Genomic DNA, 26,785 nt, shown 5'->3' on the forward strand with positions numbered 1-26,785 from the left:
GAAAATAGTCAGAAAAAATTAGACAAGAATGTAAGCAGAAATATAAAGACACATTTACAGAGGCAAACTGACCTGCAGTTTGTTCTGAATCACTTGTGATGGACTGTCTTATCTCTCTCTTCAGTTGCCTCCTCTGTTCTCTGCTCACTCCACCAAAAACCTTCAGAAAGTATCTCAAAAAGTTGCGCTTTGTGTCCTGTAAGGAAAAGACATTTACGAGCTCCAACTTGATCCTCCATTCATGAGACCTTCCCTCTTCTAAACACATGAATGCAGGTGTTACTCACTTGATCAAAGCGTAGATAGAAAGATGAAGGCAAATACAGAGTTAACATCCCAAGGTCTTTTAGAGTCTGTTCATTCCATGTTGAAGGAACTCTGATCAGGAAAAAAACAAATGAAATGGAGTTTTTAAGTACACTGTAGTCTTTGAAAGACAAAAAACTCCAATTTGTACAGCTTAGAATTATAAGTGTCCGCAGTTTTCATACCCATATGATGTATCCCCATTGTTCAGAAGGGTTTCAACTGCAGATGTTTGCTCAACATTGAGATCTGGACAGTGTTTGAGTCGTTCCAGTATGGATGGATGAGAGTTTTGGATGTAGGTGCCATCGAGCATGCAGCACATGTTTCCCAAAACTGATACATTGTCCTCAGTCAGACTTGTGCTTGTTATTCCCTTAAAGATGGAGAAAGTAAAAAAAAAAAAAAAAAGGTTTTTAAAAATATTTGCAATTTCTTCAAAATCTGTTGCACCAATTTATATTTAATACAACAATGTGATGAGACCCAACAAATCTATGGAGCCTGTTGTTTATATTGTGCCACATAGATATAGAATATGTACATTTTTCTAAACTAACCATTTAAATGATTGCATATTGTTGTTGCAGACGAGTAAACTATGATTTTTTTTTTTCCGGGGGGGGGGGGGTGAAAGCATCTGTCGGTGTTGCTTTAGACTCACCAAGCAGCTCCTTGCATTAATAAACAAATCTGACCGTTTGTATATCAATGCTGGAGAAAAGACGGAGAAGTCGGCATCTGCCAGCTCTTGAAAATAAGACCTGCAGCTGCTCCGTGGAACCAGAGAGTAACTGGAAGCAAGAGACAAAACACAATATTCATGTCAAAGTTATTGTTTTAAAAAAAATAATAAGAAGAAAAGGTATCTTTGATCATAGCTATGTATAAAAATTATTACTTGTAGTAAAGCAACATATCTGGAGGATAGAGGGAAAAGCTGCTGGCGTCTGATTCTTCTTTGATTTGGTTGTACATGCAGGTCAGCTGTTGGGTAAAACCAAAGAATATGCAAAATAAATATAGTCTCATTTAGAAATGTTCTGTACAGATTTTACCATACTCTGTTTTTTGTAAAATGGAAAACTTTATGGTCAGGCAGCAGGGTCTCTTTTATGCTTTATATTACCTTTAAGTTGTGTATGCTTTGTACAATTTGGTTAAAGTAAATAAAACCATCTCAGCAAGTGTAGAGAAGAGCAGAGAGGAAGATATATTTTCTTTGACACAGGTTAACAGATATTAAAAGAACTCCAAACAAACTGAAGTAATGTAATTTTAAAATGCTTTAAAGGAAGACTTTAGGGTAAATCTTCGGAAACTATCAAATTTACAAAAAAGGGTTTAGTTTTTAAATGTAAATTTTCAGGATATTTCAAAATGGCAAATAAATGCAGGTGACACACATCCATGGACAGTTGGTACCTATAACCATAATTTCCAATAATGTGGGCGCATGAACCTGTACAAAAATATAGAAAAAAACACATGAGTCACCTGAGTCTCCACCAATGGAACCTTATTTGTGCCTTTTCTCCGACAGGCTCTAATCAAATTCTTGATTTGCGTCCTTCCTAAAGATCTTACTGTTGTGCATGTAAACCCTTGTAGCACAGAGGAGGACAAGCTGGGCACAAACGAACAGAAAAAAATAATCAGCAAATACATTTCAATGACATATTCACTTGAATTTTAATTTTATTTATTGGAGAATCTCACTTGTTTGGACCTCCCAGCTCGGGTGTCTCAGACTTTGATGCTATTTTATCAAAGAACAACGCAACCTAACAAAAAAGGAATTAAAAAAAAGGCCAATTCAGTTTGTAAGTTATGTAAAAAAGTTAAAACATCTAGCTTGTTAACACATGAACCTACCTGTTGAGGTTTCCATTTCTTGTTGTTCAGTTTGATGACTGTGCTGATGTCATCTGGGAACTGCAGCAGGTAAACTTGAGGGATCTCAGTGGCCAAATTATCTGGAACATTTTCTATGATCTGCAAACTGTTGGTGTTCAAATATATGATCTGTAGAAAAAAAAGAAGCAGAGAGACACATTTTAAATATTAGCAAGTTATTTTAGAGCTAAACACAAACTTGTAGATTACTTGATGACATCTACAACAGCGGAAGCTTTTGTATTATTTTTATTTCTTTTAGATTCTTGCTAAATTATTTTTTGTAAAACAAGTTTTGAATCAAATTCAATTTTTGGCATGTAATTAACAATGGAGTGAATTTGAAGTTCAAATGTGTTTCTGGATCTAAAGAGGCTTTGCAGCATGATGAAAAAAGGCTTGAGCATTCTCAATGAAGTTCAGTAATCAAACTCATAAAACAAACAACCATCACCTCATGTTGAAAAAGTTATAGAAAAACTTTTATACTTTTCCCTAAATGGGATTGCTCAAGGTTCTTTTTAAATACTAAATTTAAGTTACATATTTATATAATTTATAGAGCTGTCAGGCGACTAAATTTTTTAATCGCGATTAATTGCAATTTGTCCTGAGTTAACTCGCGATTAATCGCAAATTCATATGTGGCCTTTTTTTAAGGAAAAAAATGTAGAATTTAGCAGTTTAAAAGTTTAACAATTTAACAGTTCTACATTAATTATGAAAACAAGAATGGCAAAATGTATAGTTTTCATCAGAAATACTTTATTTTGTAACATTGTATTGAGATAAACTTTCTTAATAATAAAAGGCTGTAACATAAAATGCCTAACAAAAGCCCAAGTACAAGTGAAGGGAATTTTGAATTCAAAACTTCAATCAACGTTCAGTAAAATAAAATAAAAAACATCAAAAATAAAATTTCCATAACACTTTCATGTTCATTTTTTGTCAGGACCAAATCTTTTCTTCCTCTGCTGAACTACAGTGATAAATGAAATAAAGATTTATCATTTCCAATAAACTTTTGGTTTTTAAAACATTAAAGACTGAGAAAAGCGGGATACTCTGCGGATAGTTTGACAGTCTGTTACTGCCGCCGCGTTCTCTGGCTGCAGCTCGATGCAGCGACGTGTCCAGCGGAGCTCACGCCATGAATATGTCGGCAGACAGACCGCTATGCTGGGGTTGGAACACACTTAAACCTCCAGAACATTTAAAACGTCCCCCGGTGCGCTTGCTGTTCGGAACGTCAGGGGTCCACAGCTCTCGGGACGCGGCGCCGGACGCAAGCCAGTACCACCAGACGTGGTACTGGACGCGAACCGGAGCCAGGTTAGGGTGCAGGAGCTCTCCAGGTCCTAGCGCCGGCCGGTTTTAGCTCGCAGCTCGGTGGTTGGAGACCCGCCCGTGATCTAATTAGAGCAGCCGGTGAGTTAAACGGGGGACGCCCGCGCGCGGTATGGAAAGGCACGTATGAGAAAAATTCGCAATTAATGCGTCAAAAAAATTGTCGGCGTCAAGCACGTGTCCGATTAACGCGTTTTTAACGCGACAAATCTGACAGCCCTAATAATTTATAATAATTTATACAATAAAATATATGCTATTTATGACCTGTATGGTTAGAAACCTATTCAAGCTAATTATGGTTTCCTGCATATTTTCTACTATATTTACTTGGAAAAGGATAACAGACGAAAATATGCAAACTAATCAAAATAGCTCAAATAGGTTTCTTAGGGATTAATACTTTGAAATAATTATCATGTAATATAATTTCTGGTCTCTAAAACCCTAATCAAAGACATCAGAAAGTCTTGTCTAATATCTGTTCATATTTGGTATAAATAGCACCAAAATGGTATTCTGGACTAGTTCTTAAGTGGACACATCCAAGTATTGTTCCATCATTGTCTTACCCTTATCACAAAAGACAGCTGGACAATCCGTGGAGAAGACTGTATGTAGTACAGGACTGAGGGGTTTCTGGATACAGTGACAAGATCAGAACCGTTGATGCTGCTGAACACAGTTGATGGTACTCCAGGGATGAGGGAGCCCAGGTTTAGCAGGAAGGCTGAGCTGTTGATCTGATTGGATGTAGAAGGTAGTAAGAAAGATAAAACATAAATACTATGTCCAAAAAGATTATTTTTGTCTGGTTGCTAATAAACCCAATCTCACACAGTACCTGTAAAAATCCTGAAGACAGCAAAGACTGGACAATGGTTTTGGCCTGTCCTTTTCTCCATCCAATCACATTGCTGAGAGTGTTGAGAGAATCCACCAAGTCTGAAGGCTTCAAAGACTTTATCTGGCTTATGGACAAGCTGCTGCTTTCATTACCGAGGGCGGAAATGACTTGGGCATCAATGTTCGTTCCAAAATTATTTGTCAAAGCAGCAGCGATCTAAAAAAAAAAACAATGGATGCTTTTATGTGAAGATGATCAACACAGTCATGAAGTAAACCTAAATTCAACACTTGCTTTACTCACATTCCACAGTACTGAAATTGCGCTTTTCTTTCTTTCCCTCTAAAAACTGTTTAAAGTTGCAGAGCCTTTCTTTTACATTGAGATTCTTTTTTCTTTAAACCAACTTTTTAAAAATATTAGTCTGTCATAAATCTTGTAACTTTAAATCAGACTTTACATAAACCACTCTACTTCATTTAGCTTCTAACCAATATTTCTTTTCATCAAATATTTTTTTTGCTTATTATGATTGCTACGTACCCACATTTTTTTTCTGAGTAATCGCACTTTGTACAGTGTCTTTGGGTGATTTTGTTATAAAGAACCTCAATTCTGACTGAATGTAGTCAGTTTAGTTTTCACATTTTTTATTTTTAGTTTTTCTGGGTTTTTTTTTTTTTCATTTTATTGGTAAATCTGTACTTTTGGTAAATCTGTGTTACCTGTGGATCTAGGTCTGTACAGACACTGTTGACATTTCCCAAAACTGTCAAACTTTCTTGTGCAGTCAACTGAGTGAACGCCCGTCCAGGAGCAAAGCACTGACCCAATGGAGGAAGGCTTCAAAAAGAGTGAAAACAGTTTAAGGTGACATACTTGATGGTCATGTGTGGAAGATTTGTGGCTGGTATATATACATCATATTTTATGGTCTTAAACTTACCCAAGTGGACTGAAGTTGATGTCTTGTTGATAAACTAACTGAATGTAGTAGATGATTACTGTCAGATCCACCCTGTACATCTTAATAAGTAAAATATTCTTTGGATTCACTGTGAACAGCTGCAAGTACTGAAAAGGGAAGAAACCAATTAAATATTCAAGATTTCAAACTGTGGATATAGTTTTATTCTCACAGAAAAAAAGAAAGAAACAAAAAAAGGTCCAGGTGAGATAAAGTACCTGCTGAGATCCAAATGACTGAAGATCCACCACAGTGAGAAAAGTTATGAAGGAGCCGATGTACTCTGCAAACCAGGCTGTGGAGTTCAGTTCTGGGTCATTGCTGTCGTAGCACTTTGGTGATGTTGCTGTAGAAAAATAAATAAAAAAAAATATTAAGCTACATTTCAAGCGACAGCCCCTCACCTCCCCTCCCTCCCACCCCCCTCCTTTCCTTCTGATGAATCACATTTGGGGCTGCTGTGGAACGAACCCAGCAACTTTTGGGCAAAGGCAGGATACAACCTAAAAGTCTGTTGCTGGATGACGAAGTCACACACACACTCTCATATGAACATCTGAGACAATTTAGAAACACCAATTGACCTCTGAAACATGTTTTTGGAATGTGGGCGAAAGTTTGAATGCCCAGAAAAAAGTCATGAATGAATGAGGAGACCATCCAAACTCCACAAAGAAAGGTCCCTGTCTGGATTTGAACCCGGATGCTGTGAGCCAGCAGTGCTAAGCACTACATCCTTCTGTGCAGGCCATAGTATTTACTAATAATTGTTAAACGTAACTAAGAACAACATTTCTCTCTAGATTAAATTTGCTGTTAAAGTTTGAAGTACAAAGTTGATGAAATAATGGTATTAATAATAAATAACAGTTTTGCTTTATCTACATCTGTAACAAATTGCGTATATATTTTTCTTCCTTTTGCTGTGAGACTAAAACAGATTTTATTTGTCTCCCCTTCTACGTAGAACATTGTAATTTAGCATTGTTTTGGATATTACATAATAATTTAGTTTCTTAGTGCTTACCTGCAGTATCTCTTCTGCTCAGGTAAATCTTGATGAATTGTGTGTACACAGATTCTTGCCTCGAAGGAGTCATCTGAGATTGTACTTCACTCAATATTTGCAAGCTATTAAAAAAAATATGAATGGGCCATACGATAAATGTAAAACAGATAATACCATTAGCCATATTTCTATGTATACTGCCAAACATTATTTGTTCCATTGCTTACATATACTGGTAGGAGCTGCATTGCAAATCCTTTGTTGCAAGAATTGAGAGAAAGTTGGTGGAAACAGCAGGTAAGAACGGGCGAAGGCGAACATTAAACCACAGCTGCAGCTCAGTGGGATTATTTAGTGTGTTTGCGCTAAAAAGATCTGGATAGATTGTTTGTATGCTGTCCAAAATAACTGACACTGAAGGATTGTTGGGGTTGATTGTCTGCAACAAAAATGAAAATCGTTTGGTAAGCTTGATAAGTCACCAAAGGAAATGCATATAATTTCAACAAGTATCATAAAAAATATCTAATAAATATCTAATATCTAATAATATATTTTTTGTGGAGAAGTCAAATGTCTATTTATTAATAACTTATTTCAAAGGATGCAGAATATTGAACAAAAAATCAGTCATACTGTAGTGGTCAGAAGATTCAGAGCTGGGTTCAGGATCCTGGACGTTTTGCAGAAGAGAAGGTTCCAGGCTGATATGGACCCACTTGAGTTTGATGACCGATCACACTTCATAATCTCTACCAGGTCCTGTGCTGTTAAAGCTGAGAGCTGTTCAATGTTAGAAAGTGAAATCATTACATGAACCCCCTTTACAACAGTAGTTTATATTGTTTTGTTGTCTTACCGAGGCACAAGCAAACTCTTCCACAGAAAAGCTACAGAAGCTTCCGCTCATCGTTCCACTGTCAAGGTAGACTTGAAGGTCTGTGCTGTAATTTTGAATTAAATATTTTTTAATATCTTTACATTTTAAGTTTCAGTTCAAAGTTCCACTCCAATCATATTTTGAGCAGTTGTTTAACCCTTGTGCTATCTTATGGGGTCCAGATGACACCACCCTTACATCTATGTGTGATCCCTACCATGAAAAAAAGGTGGACAGGATTTTTTGTATGCCATGGACACCAGTGAAGATAAAAAAAAAAAAAAATCAGCGCGCTGTCTTGTGGGGTCCACATGACCCCACTTTTAATGTAAACATGCCTAGGATAGCAAAATGGATAACATGTTCTAAAAACAATAACAAAAAAAAAAAAAAGAAAGCAATGACGTTTTTCAGGGTGGCTTGTGCAGAACAGATCAGAAACTGTGTTGTGAGCAGGACCACTGCAGCACATAAGTAAGCCTCTGTTGATATCCTATCATACCTTTGTTTACACTCTCTCCCACTAGTTTCCAGAGCTTTTTCAAACAGCTTTTTTTTCATCTGCACCTGATCCATTATGATGAGTAAAGAAATACTGCATTTTTTATCTGATTTATTGTTTTTATCCTCCATCATGAGAAAAAAATGCTACAAGATCATGTTAAAAACACCAATAACCGGATTTTCGTTCTAGTGGGTCTTTAAAGTTAGAAACTTTGGTAAAAAAAACTAACAGGAAAACAAGTTTACCTGTTCACTCCAATACATGAATTTGACTCTGCAAAAAAAAACAACAACATTGGTTTCACTAAAAGTGTCAACCAAACCCTTTAAATTACTATAAATAAATGTCAACATGCAATAAAACCACTCACCAGTTGCTGAAATGACTTGGCACTTAAAAGGAAAAAAAATTACAATACTTTAAGCCTTTTGTTTATAGAATTAATTTTGGGATGGAAAAAAATATAATTTACCTGTCCATAGTAGATATCTAAAAAAGACAAATGTGAAAATTATAATGAGATACATGAACTAAGTGGAACAAGTTGTTACAGTGTTTTGACTATTCTCTCAAATAAAAGACCCAAGTAAAAAAGCTTAGGCCCTTAATGTTTCCTTTTTGCAAAGCACCATTTAATCCAGGACCTCACTTTATTTAGAATAATTTTGAAAGGAAAAAAAAACACTAAATATGCCTTTTAAATACTTGTAATTCAGGCCCTAATGTCACGTATCTTCATTTTTTTTTTTTTACACAGGGTTATTAAAAGTTTTCAAATTGCAATTTAAATGTAACACTATACAAATTGCAATTTAAATGTAACACTATTACAATCTATACAAAATTTATTTTAATGACATTATCATCTGAGGATTTTAATTGTTATCAAGGCGAAGTAAAATAATTTTTCAAAAATGTCATAACTGTTAGTTTTTAAATGATTTACTTGTGCCAAAAATCAGTTTTCCCTGAATTGGAATAATTTACAGTTTAATAAGCTCCAGTCTGTACTTAGTGGTACATTAATCCAAATAAATAACTCAGCTCTAATCCAGCTGTCAACAATTTCTTGCAGATTTTGGAATAAAGAGTGTTCCTTATAGTGCCAAACTACATATCAGTGGAAAAAAAAAAAACGTGCGTTTGGTACATAGAACTACTAAACCTAACTAAAACTTAAAATGTTTGGTTTAATCTCATTTTTGTACTGACCTGTAGTTTGAGGACTGGTTATGTCCGAGAGTATGGTGGATTTAGACGATGTTGAAGTCCTTGATGCTGGTTGAGAAGTTGTTGGTCTTGAGACTGTTGAAAGACTTGTAGCTTTACTTGCTGGTGATGGGATGAATCCAGTTACATTAGTTGTTGGTGATAAAGTTGTTGTAGAACCCATGGTTGGAGGTTCAGGTGTGCTTGCTGGTGATGGGTTAAATCCTGTTACATTACTTGTTGCTGGTGATGAAGTTGTTGTAGAACCAATGGTTGGAGGTTCAGCTGTGCTTGCTGGTGATGGGTTAAATCCTGTTACATTAGTTGTTGCTGGTGATAAAGTGGTTGTAGAACCAATGGTTGGATGTTCAGTTGTGGTTGCTGGTGATGGGTTAAATCCTGTTACATTAGTTGTTGCTGGTGATGAAGTTGATGTAGAACCCATAGTTGGAGGTCCAGCTGTGCTTGCTGGTGATGGGTTAAATCCTGTTACATTAGTTGTTGTTGGTGATAAAGCTGTTGTAGAACCCATGGTTGGAGGTTCAGCTGTGCTTGCTGGTGACAGATTTATCCCAGTTACATTACTTGTTGGTGATAAAGTTGTAGAACCCATAGTTGGAGGTTCAGCCGTGCTTGCTGGTGATGGGATGAATCCAGTTACATTAGTTGTTGTTGGTGATAAAGCTGTTGTAGAACCCATGGTTGGAGGTTCAGCTGTGCTTGCTGGTGATGGGATGAATCCAGTTACATTACTTGTTGTCGGTGATAAAGTTGTTGTAGAACCCATAGTAGGAGGTCCTGCTGTAGCTGCTGTTGACGGATTTATCCCAGTTACATTAGTTGTTGGGGATGAAGTTGTAGAACCCATAGTTGGAGGTTCAGCTGTGCTTGCTGGTGATGGGTTGAATCCAGTTACATTACTTGTTGTTGGTGATAAAGCTGTTGTAGAACCCATACTTGGAGGTTCAGCTGTACTTGCTGTTGACGGATTTATCCCAGTTACATTAGTTGTTGGGGATATAGCTGTTGTAGAACCCATGGTTGGAGGTTCAGCTGTGCTTGCTGGTGATGGGTTGAATCCAGTTACATTAATTGTTGTTGGTGATAAAGCTCTTGTAGAACCCATAGTAGGAGGTTCAGCTGTGCTTGCTGTTGACAGATTTATCCCAGTTACATTACTTGTTGGTGATAAAGTTGTAGAACCCATAGTTGGAGGTTCAGCCGTGCTTGCTGGTGATGGGATGAATCCAGTTACATTACTTGTTGTTGGTGATAAAGCTGTTGTAGAACCCATAGTAGGAGGTTCAGCTGTACTTGCTGTTGACGGATTTATCCCAGTTACATTAGTTGCTGGGGATATAGCTGTTGTAGAACCCATGGTTGGAGGTTCAGCTGTGCTTGCTGGTGATGGGTTGAATCCAGTTACATTCCTTGTTGTTGGTGATAAAGTTGTTGTAGAACCCATAGTAGGAGGTTCTGCTGTACCTGCTGTTGACGGATTTATCCCAGTTACATTAGTTGTTGGGGATGAAGTTGTAGAACCCATAGTTGGAGGTTCAGCTGTGCTTGCTGGTGATGGGTTGAATCCAGTTACATTACTTGTTGTTGGTGATAAAGTTGTTGTAGAACCCATAGTTGGAGGTTCAGGTGTGCTTGCTGGTGATGGATTGAATCCTGTTACATTAGTTGTTGTAGATGATAAAGTTGTTGTAGAACCCATAGTTGGAGGTTCAGCTGTGCTTGCTGGTGTTGGATTGAATCCTGTTACATTACTTGTTGTTGGTGATAAAGTTGTTGTAGAACCCATGGTTGGATGCTCGGCTGTGCTTGCTGGTGATGGATTGAATCCTGTTACATTAGTTGTTGTGGATGATAAAGTTGTTGTAGAACCCATAGTTGGAGCTTCAGCTGTGCTTGTTGGTGATGGATTGAATCCTGTTACATTAGTTGTTATTGGTGATAAAGTTTTTGTGGAACCCATAGTTGGAGGTTCAGCTGTGCTTGTTGGTGATGGGTTGAATCCAGTTACATTAGTTGTTGCTGGAGATAATGAAGTTGAAGAACCCATAGTTGGAGGTTCAGCTGTGCTTGCTAGTGATGGGTTGAATCCAGTTACATTAGTTGTTGTTGAAGACGCCACTGTTGTAGAATCCATGGTTGGAGGTTTAGGTGTGCTTGCTGGTGATGAACGGAATCCAGTTACTTTAGCTGTTGTTGAAGATACCGTTGTTGAACCCGTGGCTGGAGGTTCAGGTGTGCTTGCTGGGGAAGGATTAAATCCAGTGACATTAGTTGGTGTTGGTAAAAAAGTTGTAGAACTGTTTTATAAAGGAGTCATAGGGTCAACTTTACCTTCTTGGAAGCCCAATCCCAGAATATCAAGCTCAGACTGGTTTTGACTTCTGATCCATGTCTGCACCAGTATTTGGTTTTCATATGACTTCATATCTGGGAGGTTGGTGCCAAGAAGACCTTTAACTTCACTTGCAGTTAGATTCTGAGGAGAACATAGTATATGTATTGATGCTGTAAAGAATATCCCCTTTAACAGAATTATTCATGGAAAAACAGAAACATAAAACTGACCAGCACAACATTTTCATCCAAACTGGTGAAGGTGACCAGGTCCATGTTAATATCAGAGGCCACCAAACTACGGATATAGTCAACATTTGCACCTCCTTTGGGAAAGGGAAAAAAATAAGCTCCGTGTGGATGTGTTAATGTCCATGTGTGTTAGTGGTAAATGTTTACTCACCAATGTATGGCTGTATGAGCTGAAATAAAGAAACTAAACTTGTGCTAATGCTGAATGCTTCAAAGGAGAAAGTGAAAAAGACTTTCTTTTTGTCAGCAGTGCAGCTAGAGATGTCCAGAGAGTCAACTTCTCTGCAGGAGAAAGAGACAATGTAGCACATACGCATAATAATAATTTCAAAAACATAAATTCAAAATATTCACTCATGCAGCTCTGATATAGTTTTTACATCCTCTACATGTGCCTCCAATGGTATCTCTTCATGAGATTTGCTTTTGCCCTGGCCATGGAGGAGCTCAGATTTGCTGCCAACTTATAGTTATAACCATCCTACCAAAAAAGGTTATTTCTTTCATTTCTGTTTTTTGTTCTTTTTTAAATCACTAATGCTTCACACAAAAGCATGATGGTAAAATCCTGTGGAGTTCACACATGCAGTCAGTCAACATAAACCATTTGGCACTCTTCACTTTGGCCCATTAACTGGATGGCAATTTTTTGCAGCCCAGGTTGGAAGCTTTGATGCAGCTCACTGATGAGCTGTCTTAACTATATTGCATCAACGTGGCTGCTTAAAACACAGTGCAAGACCTCTTAACTTCTTATCTCAACATTGACTCAACATTGAATTGCTGTTGGTATGAATACAACATTAGTCATCTGACTCTTACACACTAAACCTGTCCCACAGTTAGATATGTAGAGAGATATCTTTCAGATAAATGTGCTGTTTCATTTTAACTTTAAAATGAAGGTTTTTTTTGTTTAATGAAAAACTCAGTTACCTTAAATCTTCTTTACTTTTCAGCTTTTCCCTTCAGGGGACGCCAATCCGAACCCACTCCCTCTATCTAACCCTGTCTTCGACATCCTCTACTCTAACACCAGCCAGCTACTCTAATGTCTTCATTCACTGTATCTTTAAACCTCTTATTTGGTCTTCCTCTAGAACAATGATAGGTACCTCCAGGCCTAGAGGGCTGCACTCCTGCATGTTTTCTAACATACCCTGCTCTTGGATGTTCTAATTGGCTGGACACACCTGAACCAGGTAATCAGTCAAGAATTTTGCTTGGATATCTGGAAATAATGGCCCTCAAGGTTTGGAGTTCCCCATCCATGCTCTAGACCTCTTGCTTGACAGCTCTAGACTCGGCATCCTTTCACCAATAAATTCACCACCTCTCCTCTGGACATGTCTGAACCATGTCAGTCTGGCCTCTCTGACTTTATCTCCAAAATCTCAAACAATTACTGTCCCTTTAATGGACTCATTACTGAGGCTATCTATCCTTATCACCCCCAAAAAGAACCTTAGCATCTCCAGCTCTGTTGCCTCCAGCTCTGCCTCCTGTCTTTTCCTCAGTACCACTATCTCTAGGCTGAACATCTTTGCTGGTCTCACCAAAGTTTTGTACACCTTTCCTTTCATTGGAACTGAAACTCTTCTATCATACATCTTAATACCTTAAGATACTTAATACCTCCACCTTTTTTTAAGCTTTTTCCCCTGTAACCTCACTCTTCCGCTTGGGTCACTTTCATTCAGACATGTATTCTGTCTCGCTGCTGCTAATCTTTATTCCTCTCCTTCCCAGGCCAAACCTCCACCTCTCTACCCTCTCCTCTACCTGTGCCCTGCTCTCACTGCAAATCAAAATATTATCTGCAAACACCATAGTTCATGGTGATTCCTGTTTAACCTCATTTGTTAGCCTGTTCATTGCTGTTGCAAATCGTAAAAGAGGCTCAGAGCTGATTCCTGATGAAATCCCCCTCCACCTTGAACTATTCTGTCACCCCTACAGCACACCTCACCACTGTTTTACAGCCCTCATACATGTCATGCACTGCTGTAACATGCTTCTGTCACTCCAGACTCCCTCGTACAATAACCATATGCAATGCACAAGCTCATTTAATTTGCAAAAGAAGTAAAAATGATTGTTTAGTAAAATATAATAATCATAATAATATTTTTAATTTTAAGATTTATAGTCAATTACACTACATACTAAAAACTAGATATTTAAAATACTTATGCTGGATTAAAACTGCTTTTTTTATACAGGATTTTTTTTTACTTTCTATTTATTGGTGGACATAGACTGCATTGAGAAATTGAAAACTTTTTTTTTCTTGTAGCTTTATAACCTAAGCCCTTTGATCTTTTTCCCCAAATCACATTTTTTTTCAACGCAATGAGAGCAATGAGAAGTTTGAGAACTATTTTCAAGCTTTCATAAGTATGAAACATAAACTCAGGTCAAACTTCTTACCTGAAATTTTGTGATGAGATAGTTCTGATTATATCAACATCCAGAGAGCAGAGATTAGGTCCCCCGATAATGTTCAGCTCTGCGCTGCCCAGTCTGTTTCCTCCAATAGACAGATACTTAGAGATGATAACCTTTACCTGGAGGAGAAGACATGTGCTCTGATGAAACGCCAGCCCTTAAATGTTGAAAAAGGTACAACACAAGTACGGTGTTTGCTCACTAAGCTCGGGTCCCAGCCTCCATTGGAAGAGTCCATCAAAGCAGCAAGTGTATCAATTTTGCTGATGTTCCATGAACGAATGTCTTCAACAGTGGCAACACGAGAAGCTGCACTTAAGAGCTGAACCAGATCTTCTGAGATGATGGAATTGCCAGCCTATTAGAGCACAGGATTCTAGTAAACTACTTAAATGCTAGTTGAAATAAAAGAAAATATCTAAAGAATTGAAGCAATAGTAGGGACTTGCAACTGGACCGATGCTTTTTCTAGTTTCACCACCCACATGAATAAACTGAGTGTTGCTTCAACCCTTCAACCCCCAAAATGATGCCCAAAATAAGTCCAATCATAATGTATAAAAAACAGTGTCAGTGGTAAACTGACTGATGTTTAATGTTCTCAATAGAGGATCATTACTCACCTCTTTCAGTTTATGGAGAACAATCCTGAGGTATTCCTCCTCATCCACCTTTTCTGTGATGGCATCCAAGTTTTCTTTGATGGTTGAAACTGACAAACAGTTGTTGAATTGATCAACGCTATAGTCGAAGGGGAAGGCGGGGTCACTTATTGTGACCTGTGTGATTACTCCAGCTGTGCATTCTGTGAAAAAGCCACAATCAAATTTTACAAGAACGTAAGAAAAGAGTTAAGGACACATTTCTAGAGGCAGACTGACCTGCAGTCTGTTCTGAATCACTTGTGATGGACTGTCTTATCTCTCTCTTCAGTCGCCTCCTCTGTTCTCTGCTCACTCCACCAAAAACTTTTAGAAAGTATCTCAAAAAGTTGCGCTTTGTGTCCTGTAAGTAAAAGATGTTTATAAGCTCCAACTTGATCCTCCATTCATGAGACGTCATCATTTTAAACACATGAATGCAGGTGTTACTCACTTGATCAAAGCGTAGATAGAAAGATGAAGGCAAATATAGAGTAAACATCCCAAGGTCTTTTAGAGTCTGTTCATTCCATGTTGAAGGAACTCTGATCAGGAAAAAAACAAATGAAATGAAGTTTTTAAGTACCCTATAGTCTTTGAAAGACACAAAATAACATTTAGAATTTCAAATAGAAGCTGTTTTCATACCCATATGGTGTATTTCCATTGGTCAGAAGGGTTACAACTGCAGATGTTTGTTCAACAGTGAGATCTGGACAGTTTTTGAGTCGTTCCAGTATGGATGGATGAGAGTTTTGGATGTAGGAGCCATCGAGCATGCAGCACATGTTCCCCAAAACTGATACATTGTCCTCAGTCAGAATTTCGCTTGTTATTCCCTTAAAGGATGATTAAGAGTAAAAAATATATACTTTTTCATACTGGCAGCCTCTAAACACCTTTTGCACCAATTTAAATTTATCACAACAATGTTACTGAAACATGTTCATTGTTTTAAGCTAACCATTTCTGTGATTGAGTATTATCGTTGCAGTCCAGTAAACGAAAATCAATTTCTTTTTACATAAAAATCTGTTGGATTTGCTTTAGACTCACCAAGCAACTCCTTGCATTAATAAACAAAGCCGACCGTTTGTATCTCAGTGCTGCAGAAAAGACGGAGAAGTCTGCATCAGCCAGCTCTTGAAAATAAGACCTGCAGCTGCTCCGTGGAACCAGAGAGTAACTGGAAGCAGAAAGAGAGAACACAACAGTCATGACATTAAAGTCTTAAAAAAGTATTTTAAAAAGTTTCATTTTTATTGGAGATTCTTACTCATAGTAAAGCAAGACATCTGGAGGATAGAGGGAAAAGCTGGTGGCATCGGACTCTTCTTTGATTTGGTTGTACATGCAGGTCAGCTGTTGAGCAAAACAAAGATAATTATTAATGTGATTAAGGTTAGGCAGTTTCTTTACAAATTACATTATTATCTATTTAGCAGATTAGGACAATCCTTTTAAAAAAATCATTTTTTTTCAGTTTATAAACTTTTGCTGTCTCACCTGAGTCTCCACCAATGGAACCTTATTTGGGCCTTTTCTCCGACAGGCTCTAATCAGATTCTTGATTTGTCTCCTTCCTAAAGATCTCACTGTTGTACATGTAAACCCTTGTAGCACAGAGGAGGACAAGCTGGACACAAACAAACCAATGAACACATTAGAAAATACATTCAGATGACTTATTCACTTGAATTTTATTTTAATAAAGGGAGAATCTTACTTGTCTGGACCTCCCAGCTCGTCTGTCTCAGACTTTGCAGCTATTTTATCAAAGAACAACGCAACCTAACAAAAAATACATTTAAAAAAACACATTCAATTAGTAAAAGGTAAATATGAATGCTAAAACATCTAGGTTTTTAACAGTTGAACCTACCTGTTGAGGTTTCCATTTCTTCTTGTTCAGTTTGATGACTGTGCTGATGTCATCTGGGAACTGCAGCAGGTAAACTCGAGGGATCTCAGTGGCCAAATTATCTGGAACATTGTCGATGATCTGCAAACTGTTGGTGTTCAAATATATGATCTGTAGAAATAAAAAGGAAGGAGACAGATTATATCTATACATATGGGTTTTTAAGAAAAAAATGTTGTTAGAATAACACAAACTTCTGAACTACTTAATGACATCAACAACAGTTGAAGTTTTTGTACATTTAACTTTCTTTTATCTTTTGGACAGTTGCTAAATTCTTGTGTTTTCACAACTCACTACTCAAGAAAGCACTTGACATTGTTAACAAAATGGTTTATAAAGAATAGGATCTCACTCTCCCCCTTAAAAAACTAGAGTAAAATAGTATTCTTTTTTTATGATTTATTTTAAACCCAGATTCACATTTATTGCACTTCACCCTCTTTTCTCTGTGCGGGTCAGACCGGAGGACTTCATCCACATCACTGGAATTGTTTACCTCAGTCCCACAACAGGAAAAAATGATCTTGTTTGTATGATCCAGTCTTGACTACACCCAACTGAAATGTCATTACAAGCAATGTCTAAGGCCTTCAACAGGTTTTGTTTAGTCTATGGTCGTCTCTCATAAACCTTCCATTGCCAAGCAGGAAAAAAAAAATATTCAATTGGTTAAAGAATGGAGAACAAAGTGGAAGAAAACCAATACAAGTTGGGATTAGTGTTGAACTACTGTCTGATGAGTGAACTTCTGTGAAAACGGACAATGTGCCAGACAGCAACAAAGTCTTTTCTGTCATTTTCTGTTCTTGTGGACTTCTAAATGTATTGTTTATATTACAGTAACATCTTGAACCTGCACAGTTGAGGGTTGACCTTTTGACCTGCTTCCCTCGGTCATTCCATAAACCAACATATACTGTATATGGTCAATGACTATGGTCTCGATCTCATCAGAAACCTCGTTCTTTATCTTGTTCCAGGTCTTGGTGTGGGTCTGGGTCTTACTCTATTTATACTTTATACTTTATTTTACTGTGAAGCACTTTGGTACACTAAAATGAGTTGTAAAGTACTATATAAATATAGTTAATTAATTAACTCATTCATTCATAGTATTACCTATCTAAAAGCTGTTCGGTTGTTCCGGAACTGCCCCAATATTCACTGCAGTTAATTTACAATGAGTGTCTTCAGTTTTGATCACTTGTGTGTTGATTGTGACTGTGGTGTTGGAACAGAGTTTGAGTTTTGCCTTTTTGTGTTAACCTTTTGCCTCTTGTGTGTTGCGAATGCCAACAGTGAGAATGTGTGGTGTGCTCTTCACATAATGGATCTGAGTTTTGCAAATTGTGTTTGTTAACTGCAAATAGTGTTTTAGATTTCGACCATAGAGTTGTGTTTTTGAGAAGAGTTAACGGAGTTGATCAGCGGGTTTGGAGAGTGGCACCTAGTGTTTTAGCAATTGACAAAAACAGTAATAAGATTCACTTGCTTCATTGATATGTTGGTCTGGAATTAATAATAGTCAATTTGAAGTTCAGTTAAGTCACTGGATCTGATACACCTGGCCAAACCAACTTGTAAATGATTTGCTACACAACACAAAAAAGACATTAACATGTTACTTTAACATACGTTATCCTTTTACTTTACCATATTACTTAATTAATTTCAGGAATAAATAACCCCAAAAAAAGAAAAGCAAACCATCATCTTGTTATACAAATGTTGATAGGGAAATATTTGATTATTTTACCTGATTGTGATTGCATGTTTTTTCGAATGCAAAGATGTTTTACATTAGTAATAATAATAATGATAGTAATACAACATTTTTTTTTTAATTTTCTCCTTTTTTGGTTGGAAAAACCTAAAAAGCAAAACATTCTGGACACTGTGGTCAGCTAACAAAGTTTTCTTAATAATATTTACATTGACTCAATTGTTACGTAGCTTAACTACACTTTCTGAAAAATCAAAGAAAGACATACAATTAAGTTAACGCCAGTTCACTTTAGGTATGAATTGCTTCTCTGGACATGTTCTTAAGAGGACACATCAGTGTATTGTTTAAATATGTACATTTATAAAGTATACAAATGATATTTTAGACCAGTAGATAGCATGCTAGAATGACTATAGTTTACATCTGCAATCCTTGATCAGTGCTAAGATTGTCTTACCCTTATCACAAAAGACAGCTGGACAATCCGTGGAGCAGACAGTATGTAGTACAGGACTGAGGGGTTTCTGGATACAGTGACAAGATCAGAGCCGCTGATGCTGCTGAACACAGTTGATGGTACTCCAGGGATGAGGGAGCCCAGGTTTAGCAGGAAGGCTGAGCTGTTGATCTGATTGGATGTAGAAGGTAGTAAGAAAGACAAAAACATAAACACTTGGTGCAAAAATGTTATTTTTGTCTGGTTGCTAATAAACCCAATCTCACACAGTACCTGTAAAAATCCTGAAGACAGCAAAGACTGGACAATGGCTTTGGCCTGTCCTTTTCTCCATCCAATCACATTGCTGAGAATGTTGAGAGAATCCACCAAGTCTGAAGGCTTCAAAGAGTTTATCTGGCTTATGGACAAGCTGCTGCTTTCATTACCGAGGGTGGAAATGACTTGGGCATCAATGTTCGTTCCAAAATTATTTGTCAAAGCAGCAGAAATCTGAAAATAACGATGCATGAGCTGTGAATCCAGTTACATTTATATGTAGATCCTTTAAATGATAATGGTGATGCTGGTCTTTGTTGGGTTTCATCTTTTCCTTCCATTCAAACATTAGTAAAAATACTTGTTAACTCACTTTCACATAAAATAAACCCTCCTTCTACACTTCATTTAGTCACATTCCGCAGTAATGACATTGCACTTTCCTTTTTTTTCCTCCAAAAGGTTACAGTCATAGAGTCTTTTTTTTACATCGAGCATTGTTTCAACCCACTTTATTAAATGCATTGGTCTGTCATAATAGTTGTTTCTTTAGATCACAGTATTACACAGAAACCACTTTGAACTTCATTTTTTTTAACTATTGTTGCTTACTTAATTCTTTGATTAATTGATGTTTTTACTAAATGTTTTTCTTCCAGTACAATTGTTCTTTGTACAATTTCTCCAATTGTACTTGTAATACAGATCATGACTGGTGCTGGAATGTATCTATGTTGTGCAATGTTGATACAGAACCCAAGTCTCATATCAAATTTGAGTCTGCAGCATCCCTTTGAATGTGTTTCAAAGTCGCTGCAGTAAGCTTGTCAAAAAGTGTGTTTAAGCTCCTGTTGAACATTCAGATTCTCTTCCATGTTGATTTTTGGACTCCAGCCACTGATCACCCCTTCAATATGACACAGGTTTAAGCTGAGTTCCTAATTGGTTGACACAATGCCAATTCTTTGCCTAAGTTAAGACATTTGAACTTACGGCAGAATTTCGCCTCACGCCCCAAAGCACGTTGCAAGAAGACTGCCTTGTCCGAAAGATAAATTATGCTATAGGACCTCTGATTGCATCTGTGCATAAAAGATTCAAACTTTCCGCCCCTGCTACGCGTACTGCGATTGGTGTGAACACAGCTTTAGAGTTCATACACATTCTTATTTTTTTAGTCTTCCTGTGTTATTTCTATACATCAATGAAAAAAAAATATTCCAAGTGTTTCTTGTTGTTTTAATTACCTGTGGATCTAGGTCTGTACAGACACTGTTGAGATTTCCCAAAACTGTCAAACTTTCTTGTGCAGTCAACTGACTGAACGCCCGACCAGGAGCAAAGCACTGACCCGATGAAGGAAGGCTTCAAAAAGAGTGAAAATAGGTTTGACAGTTTAAGGTGACATACTTGGTGGTCATGTGTGCACACACATTTCATCGTCATAAACTTACCTAAGTGGACTGAAGTTGATATCTTGTTGATAAACTAACTGAATGTAGTAGGTGATTAATGTCAGATCCACCTTAAACTGACTAAGAAGCAAAATATTCTTTGGATTCACTGTGAACAGCTGTAGATCCTGAAAATAATAGAAACCAATAAAATCTATAAGATTTTAGAGAAACTATCGATAAACAGCAGTTTATTGAAAAAAGTCCAGATGATAATACCTGTTGAGATCCAAATGACTGAAGATCCACCACAGTGAGAAAAGTGATGAAAGAGCCGATGTACTCTGTAAACCAGGCTGTGGAGTTCAGTTCTGGGTTGTTGCTGTTGTAACACTTTGGTGATGTTGCTGTGTAAATAATATAAAAAAAATAATGAAAACATCTTAAAATTACATTTCAAATCACTGAATCACCTTTTATCTGTGCATCCAGCCAGCCATCTTTCAATCCTACTCAATCCCTTTGCGGGTCACAGGGCTGGATATTACATAATAATTTAGTTTGTTAGTACTTACCTGCAGTATCTCTTCTGCTCAGGTAAATCTTGATGAATTGTGTGTACACAGATTCTTGCCTTGAAGGAGTCATCTGGGATTGTACTTCACTCAGTAATTGCAGGCTTAAAAAATAAAATAAAATAAGAATGGGGCAAAGGGTTCAAGTGTTCAGATTTCTATGTATACTTCCTAATAATATTTTCTGCATTGCTTACATATACTGGTAGGAGCTGCATTGCAAATCCTTTGTCACAAGAATTGAGAGAAAGTTGGTGGAAACAGCAGGTAAGAACGGGCGAAGGCGAACATTAAACCACAGCTGCAGCTCAGTGGGATTGTTTAGTATGTTTGCTCTGAAAAGATCTGGATAGATTGTTTGTATGCTGTCCAAAATCACTGACGCTGAAGGATTGTTGGGGTTGATTGTCTGCAACAGAAGTGAGCATGGTTTGTAAGCTTTGAAAGATACCAAGGGTAAATATTGAACTAAAAGTCATTCCTACTGTAGTGGTCAGAAGATTCAGAGCTGCATTCAGGATCCTGGATCTTTTGCAGAAGAGGAGGTTCCAGGCTGATATGGACCCACTTGAGTTTGATGACCGATCACACTTCATAATCTCTACCAGGTCCTGTGCTGTTAAAGCTGAGAGCTGTTCAACATAAGAAAGTGAAATCATTACATGAACCCCCTTTACAACAATAGTTTATAATAGTTTGCTCTTACTGAGGCACAAGCAAACTCTTCCACAGAAAAGCTACAGAAGCTTCCGTTCATCTTTCCATTGTCAAGGTAGACTTGAAGATCTGTGCTGTAATTTTGAATCAACTAAATATCAATATCTTTCATTTTTCAGTTTAAGGTTACATACTTTTGTTAAAACCCATTTAAAAAAACTTTACCTGTCCACTCCAATACATGTATTTGGCTCTGTGAAAAAAGCACAACATTAATTTCCCTGAAAGTCAACCAAGAAGTATACATTTGATGAATAAATGTCAATATGCAATAAAACCACTCACCATTTTCTGTAATAATTTGGCACTTCAAAAAGAAAAACAGATAATTATGTTTTAGGTTTTAATTCATAAAACAAAAAGTTAAATGAGACAAAAAAAAAATCAATTTACCTGTCCACTGTAGATGTCTAATAGAAACAAATGAGAAAATTATTATTAAATATATTTAAATAATGGCCTGAAGAACAAAGTTTTAGCTAAATGTCTTCATTGTTTTTGCTACAATGAATAAACTGTGATTCTATTCTTCTATCTACTATTTAAAATGCAATTTCAATATGCTTTGAAGATTGATCCATCTTTAGACCCCGCTGAAACCCTTTTGGGGTTATGGGGCTGCTGGAGCCAACCCAAGTCTAGTTGGTCGAATGTGGGATAAACCCCAAGCTACTGCTGCACTAAAGCAGGATGCACCCTGCATATGTCGTCAGTCTGTTGCAAAACCACACTGTTACATGCACACCAAGGGACAAGTTAAAGACAGCATTTAACCTATGAAGCATGTTTTTGGACAGTGGAAGGAAGCCAGAGTGCCGGAGTAAACCACACATCCACAAGGAAGACATGTAAACTCCATATAGAAAAGTATATGCAGGGATTTCAACCAGGGTCCTCTCTCTGAGGCAAGAGCACTAACACTGTAGCCTGCTATTGGGATCAATACTAATATTAACAGCATAATAATTTGTATATTTAAGCTATTATAAAGACAATGCAAAATCTTTTACCCAAAATATCCATTCAGTCTTAGTTTTTAATCATTTACTGGAGCTAAAAATGTTTTCTTGTCATTTCTCTCTCTATGTTTTATATATGCAGAAGTCTGTATAGTGTGTGCACGTATCTATGTAAATAATTCAGCTCCAAGTGGCTCATTAACAATTACTTGTAGTGTTTAGTTGCTTAAATGCAAACTTAATAAAGAGGATATCTTCTCCTAAACTTGACTTAGTTTTAAATGTGTCCGGTTAAACTACTGATCATATTCATAATAGCGCTAAACTACACATCAAAGAGAAAAACTTCTTTAGTAAATAAAAGTTCCACACCCTGCTTATTTAAAACCCTTAATTGTATGACTGGTCATTTCAGAAAGAATGGGGGGTGCAGATGTTGTTGGAGATAAAGTTGATGGAGAACCTGTAGGTGGAGGTTCAGCTGTGCTTGCTGGTGATGTATTGAATCCAGTTACATTTGTTGCTAGTGATAAAGTTGTTGTGGAACTGTTATATGAAGGAGTTGTGGAGTCAACTTTACCTTCTTGGAAGCCCAATCCCAGAATATCAAGCTCAGACTGGTTTTGACTTCTGATCCAGGTTTGCACCAGTACTTGGTTTTCATATGACTTCAAATCTGGGAGGTTGGTTCCGAGAAGCCCTTTAACTTCACTTGCAGTTAGACTCTGAGGAGAACAGATGCCATGTTGCTGATTCTGTAACAATATTCTAAGAAACCTTTAAACCTTCAGAGTAAAGATGAAAATCATAACACTGACCAGCACAACATTTTCATCCAAACTGGTGAAGGTGGACAGGTCCATGTTTACACCAGAGGTCACCAAACTACGGATATAGTCAGCATTTGCACCTCCTACAGGAAAGGAAAAAATTTGCTTTGTGTGGAAATGTTTATGTTAATCTGTGTGAGTGGAAATGTTAACTCACCAATGTATGGTCGTATGAGCTGAAATAAAGAAACTGAACTTGTGTTGAAGTTGAATGCTTCAAAGGAGAAAGTGAAAAACAATTTCTTTTTGTCAGCAGTGCAGCTAGAGATGTCCAGAGAGTCAACTTCTCTGCAGGAGAAAGAGACAACGTAGCATGTAAGCAAAGTATAAAACCCAGGATGATATTCAAAGTTAATAATACCAACAGGAAACATTCAGAATATTCACTCATGCAGCTCGGATATACTTGATTTGTCCTCTAGAAGTGACAGTTGTGCTAATGCTTACATTGCCAACTGTCAGTGGATATTTAAAAAAGGATAAAAGCAACCTATTCAAATGTAATAATATCAACAATATACATTCAGAATATTCTATCATGTAGATCTCAGTTAGTGTATTTATCCTTTACAAGTGTGTCTAAGGGTGTAGCTTCATGAGACGTGCCCTTGCTCTGACCATGGATAAGCTAAGCTTGTTTTAATGGCTCCCTCGTAGAAGCTACACCTTGTCTTAAGGGCTCATTTCTAATACATGTAGACATGAACAATGTTAGGAGAGAAGCCCTACTTTTTGTGGGAATATAATCAAAGGTGCTTATGAGCATGTTCATGTGATCATTCAAAGATTTTCCCAGTACAGTAGTTTTCACCAATAACAAGAGGAGCTTAAATAAAATGGCACCATTTTACTTTAATAATTAAATAAATAAATAAATGGCAGCTAATGCCATGGTTACTACTTAAACTGTTGTACTATTGATCTCAGAACATGATAGGATAACAAATAAGAAAAAAAAAAACAAGAAAACAAATATTTTGCAATAGAAAAAGTTATTCTTGATATTAAGATTTTCAATCAGGTACATTTTTAACTTTTGTGAAAATGTTTTATTTATTTTTGTGTTCTCCTAATATAAGTGCTTTCATCAGGCACAATGAAATTAGGTCAAAACTGCTCTTGGAGATGTTAAAGTTTTTTAGCTTTATAATGTAAAACCTTTGACCTTTAACCCTAAATAAGCAGTTTTTTTACAAGTGCTGAGATGTGAGGATCAATATTTTCACTTTATTTACTTTCAATTATTGTGAGCATAAACTCAGTCCGTTTTCTTACCTGAAATTTTGTGATGAGATAGTTCTGATGATATCCACTTCCAGAGAGCAGAGATTAGGTCCCCCGATAATGTTCAGCTCTGCGCTGCCCAGTCTGTTTCCTCTAATAGCCAGATACTTAGAGACGATAACTTTCACCTGGAGGAGAAGACATGTACTCTGATGAAACGCCAGCCCTTAAATGTTGAAAAAAAGGTACAACACAAGTACGGTGTTTGCTCACTAAGATTGGGTCCCAGCCTCCATTGGAATAGTCCATCAAAGCAGCAAGTGTGTCAATTTTGCTGATGTTCCATGAACGAATGTCTTCAACAGTGGCAACACGAGAAGCTGCACTTAAGAGCTGAACCTGATCTTCTGAGATGATGGAGTTGCCAGCCTATAAGAGCACAGAAATCCAGTAAACAACTTAAACTACTTACTTAAAATGAAAGAAATTATCTTAAAAGAACTGAACTAATAGTGGGGACAGCAGCTGGAATGTTACTTCTGCAAGTCTCACTACCCACACGAATAAACTGAGTGTTACTTCAGCCCTTCAACCCCCAAAATGATGCCCAAATAAGTCCAATTGTAATGTAGTGTCAGTGGTAAACTAACTGATTTTTAATGTTCTCAATAGAGGATCATTACTCACCTCTTTCAGTTTCTGGAGAACAATCCTGAGGTATTCCTCGTCATCCACCTTTTCTGTGATGGCATCCAAGTTGTCTTTGACGGTTGAAACTGACAGACAGTTGTTGAATTGATTGACGCTATAGTCAAAGGGGAATGCGGGGTCACTGATTGCGACCTGTGTGATTACTCCAGCTGTGCATTCTGTGAAAAAGCCACAAACACATTTTACAAGAACTTAAGAAAAGAGTTAAGGACACATTTCTAGAGGCAGACTGACCTGCAGTCTGTTCTGAATCACTTGTGATGGACTGTCTTATTTCTCTCTTCAGTCGCCTCCTCTGTTCTCTGCTCACTCCACCAAAAACTTTCAGAAAGTATCTCAAAAAGTTACGCTTTGTGTCCTGCAAGTAAAAGACATTTACAATCTCCAACTTGATCCTCCATTCATGAGACCTTCCCTTCTAAACACATAAATGCAGGTGTTACTCACTTGATCAAAGCGTAGATAGAAAGTTGAAGGCAAATACAGAGTAAACATCCCAAGGTCTTTTAGAGTCTGTTCATTCCATGTTGAAGGAACTCTGATCAGGAAAAAAAAAAACAAATGAAATGAAGTTTTTAAGTACCCTATAGTCTTTGAAAGACACAAAATACCATTTAGAATTTCAAATAGAAGCTGTTTTCATACCCATATGGTGTTTTTCCATTGGTCAGAAGGGTTACAACTGCAGATGTTTGTTCAACAGTGAGATCTGGACAGTTTTTAAGTCGTTCCAATATGGATGGATGAGAGTTTTGGATGTAGGAGCCATCGAGCATACAGCACATGTTCCCCAAAACTGATACATTGTCCTCAGTCAGAATTTTGCTTGTTATTCCCTTAAAGGAGGAGTAAGAGTAAAAATATATACTTTTTCATACTGGCAGCCTCTAAACACCTTTTGCACCAATTTATATTTATCACAACAATGTTACTGAAACATGTTCGTTTTTTTAAGCTAACCATTTCCATGATTGTGGCTTATTGTTGCAGTCTAGTAAACAAAAATCAAAAAATATTTACATAAAAATCTGTTGGATTTGCTTTAGACTCACCAAGCAGCTCCTTGCATTATTAAACAAATCCGACCGTTTGTATCTCAGCGCTGGAGAAAAGACGGAGAAGTCTGCATCAGCCAGCTCTTGAAAATAAGACCTGCAGCTGCTCCGTGGAACCAGAGAGTAACTGGAAGCAGAAAGAGAGAACACAACAGTCATGATATAAAGTCTTAAAAGAGTATTTTAAAAAGTTTCATTTTTATTGGAGATTCTTACTCATAGTAAAGTAAGACATCTGGAGGATAGAGGGAAAAGCTGGTGGCATCAGACTCTTCTTTGATTTGGTTGTA

At 37.2% G+C, this 26,785-nt stretch overlaps 1 protein-coding gene across 2 annotated transcripts in view; it reads right to left on the minus strand.

The window, feature by feature from the left end:
• The window catches only part of LOC118598699, a 219,314-nt gene that overhangs the window by 30,487 nt on the left and 162,042 nt on the right, over positions 1–26,785 (minus strand). Inside the window, exons 112-167 of one of the 2 annotated variants that reach the window (XM_036211660.1) lie at positions 26,086–26,276; positions 25,888–25,978; positions 25,675–25,798; positions 25,417–25,598; positions 25,003–25,158; positions 24,781–24,917; positions 23,663–23,793; positions 23,494–23,588; positions 23,256–23,400; positions 22,110–22,126; positions 22,002–22,023; positions 21,882–21,909; positions 21,706–21,790; positions 21,485–21,631; positions 21,197–21,408; positions 21,000–21,103; positions 20,704–20,831; positions 20,485–20,612; positions 20,278–20,395; positions 19,046–19,264; positions 18,773–18,943; positions 16,548–16,697; positions 16,392–16,456; positions 16,172–16,301; positions 15,942–16,027; positions 15,722–15,851; positions 15,314–15,504; positions 15,120–15,210; positions 14,906–15,029; positions 14,648–14,829; positions 14,227–14,382; positions 14,007–14,143; positions 11,728–11,858; positions 11,556–11,650; positions 11,322–11,466; positions 8,973–11,231; positions 8,233–8,249; positions 8,131–8,152; positions 8,006–8,033; positions 7,235–7,319; positions 7,012–7,158; positions 6,603–6,814; positions 6,394–6,497; positions 5,585–5,712; positions 5,346–5,473; positions 5,125–5,242; positions 4,397–4,615; positions 4,125–4,295; positions 2,182–2,331; positions 2,026–2,090; positions 1,804–1,933; positions 1,208–1,293; positions 971–1,100; positions 492–682; positions 288–378; positions 73–196 (exon numbers count right to left, since the gene is read on the minus strand). In XM_036211660.1, the coding sequence (XP_036067553.1) occupies positions 73–196; positions 288–378; positions 492–682; positions 971–1,100; positions 1,208–1,293; positions 1,804–1,933; positions 2,026–2,090; positions 2,182–2,331; positions 4,125–4,295; positions 4,397–4,615; positions 5,125–5,242; positions 5,346–5,473; positions 5,585–5,712; positions 6,394–6,497; positions 6,603–6,814; positions 7,012–7,158; positions 7,235–7,319; positions 8,006–8,033; positions 8,131–8,152; positions 8,233–8,249; positions 8,973–11,231; positions 11,322–11,466; positions 11,556–11,650; positions 11,728–11,858; positions 14,007–14,143; positions 14,227–14,382; positions 14,648–14,829; positions 14,906–15,029; positions 15,120–15,210; positions 15,314–15,504; positions 15,722–15,851; positions 15,942–16,027; positions 16,172–16,301; positions 16,392–16,456; positions 16,548–16,697; positions 18,773–18,943; positions 19,046–19,264; positions 20,278–20,395; positions 20,485–20,612; positions 20,704–20,831; positions 21,000–21,103; positions 21,197–21,408; positions 21,485–21,631; positions 21,706–21,790; positions 21,882–21,909; positions 22,002–22,023; positions 22,110–22,126; positions 23,256–23,400; positions 23,494–23,588; positions 23,663–23,793; positions 24,781–24,917; positions 25,003–25,158; positions 25,417–25,598; positions 25,675–25,798; positions 25,888–25,978; positions 26,086–26,276 (9,049 nt within the window). The remainder of the gene's footprint in view (positions 1–72; positions 197–287; positions 379–491; positions 683–970; positions 1,101–1,207; positions 1,294–1,803; positions 1,934–2,025; positions 2,091–2,181; positions 2,332–4,124; positions 4,296–4,396; positions 4,616–5,124; positions 5,243–5,345; positions 5,474–5,584; positions 5,713–6,393; positions 6,498–6,602; positions 6,815–7,011; positions 7,159–7,234; positions 7,320–8,005; positions 8,034–8,130; positions 8,153–8,232; positions 8,250–8,972; positions 11,232–11,321; positions 11,467–11,555; positions 11,651–11,727; positions 11,859–14,006; positions 14,144–14,226; positions 14,383–14,647; positions 14,830–14,905; positions 15,030–15,119; positions 15,211–15,313; positions 15,505–15,721; positions 15,852–15,941; positions 16,028–16,171; positions 16,302–16,391; positions 16,457–16,547; positions 16,698–18,772; positions 18,944–19,045; positions 19,265–20,277; positions 20,396–20,484; positions 20,613–20,703; positions 20,832–20,999; positions 21,104–21,196; positions 21,409–21,484; positions 21,632–21,705; positions 21,791–21,881; positions 21,910–22,001; positions 22,024–22,109; positions 22,127–23,255; positions 23,401–23,493; positions 23,589–23,662; positions 23,794–24,780; positions 24,918–25,002; positions 25,159–25,416; positions 25,599–25,674; positions 25,799–25,887; positions 25,979–26,085; positions 26,277–26,785) is intronic. The other variant, XM_036211676.1, reaches the window with a different exon arrangement.

This window comes from Oryzias melastigma, linkage group LG1 (assembly GCF_002922805.2).
Source record: "Oryzias melastigma strain HK-1 linkage group LG1, ASM292280v2, whole genome shotgun sequence".
Classification (NCBI taxonomy): Eukaryota; Metazoa; Chordata; class Actinopteri; order Beloniformes; family Adrianichthyidae; genus Oryzias; species Oryzias melastigma.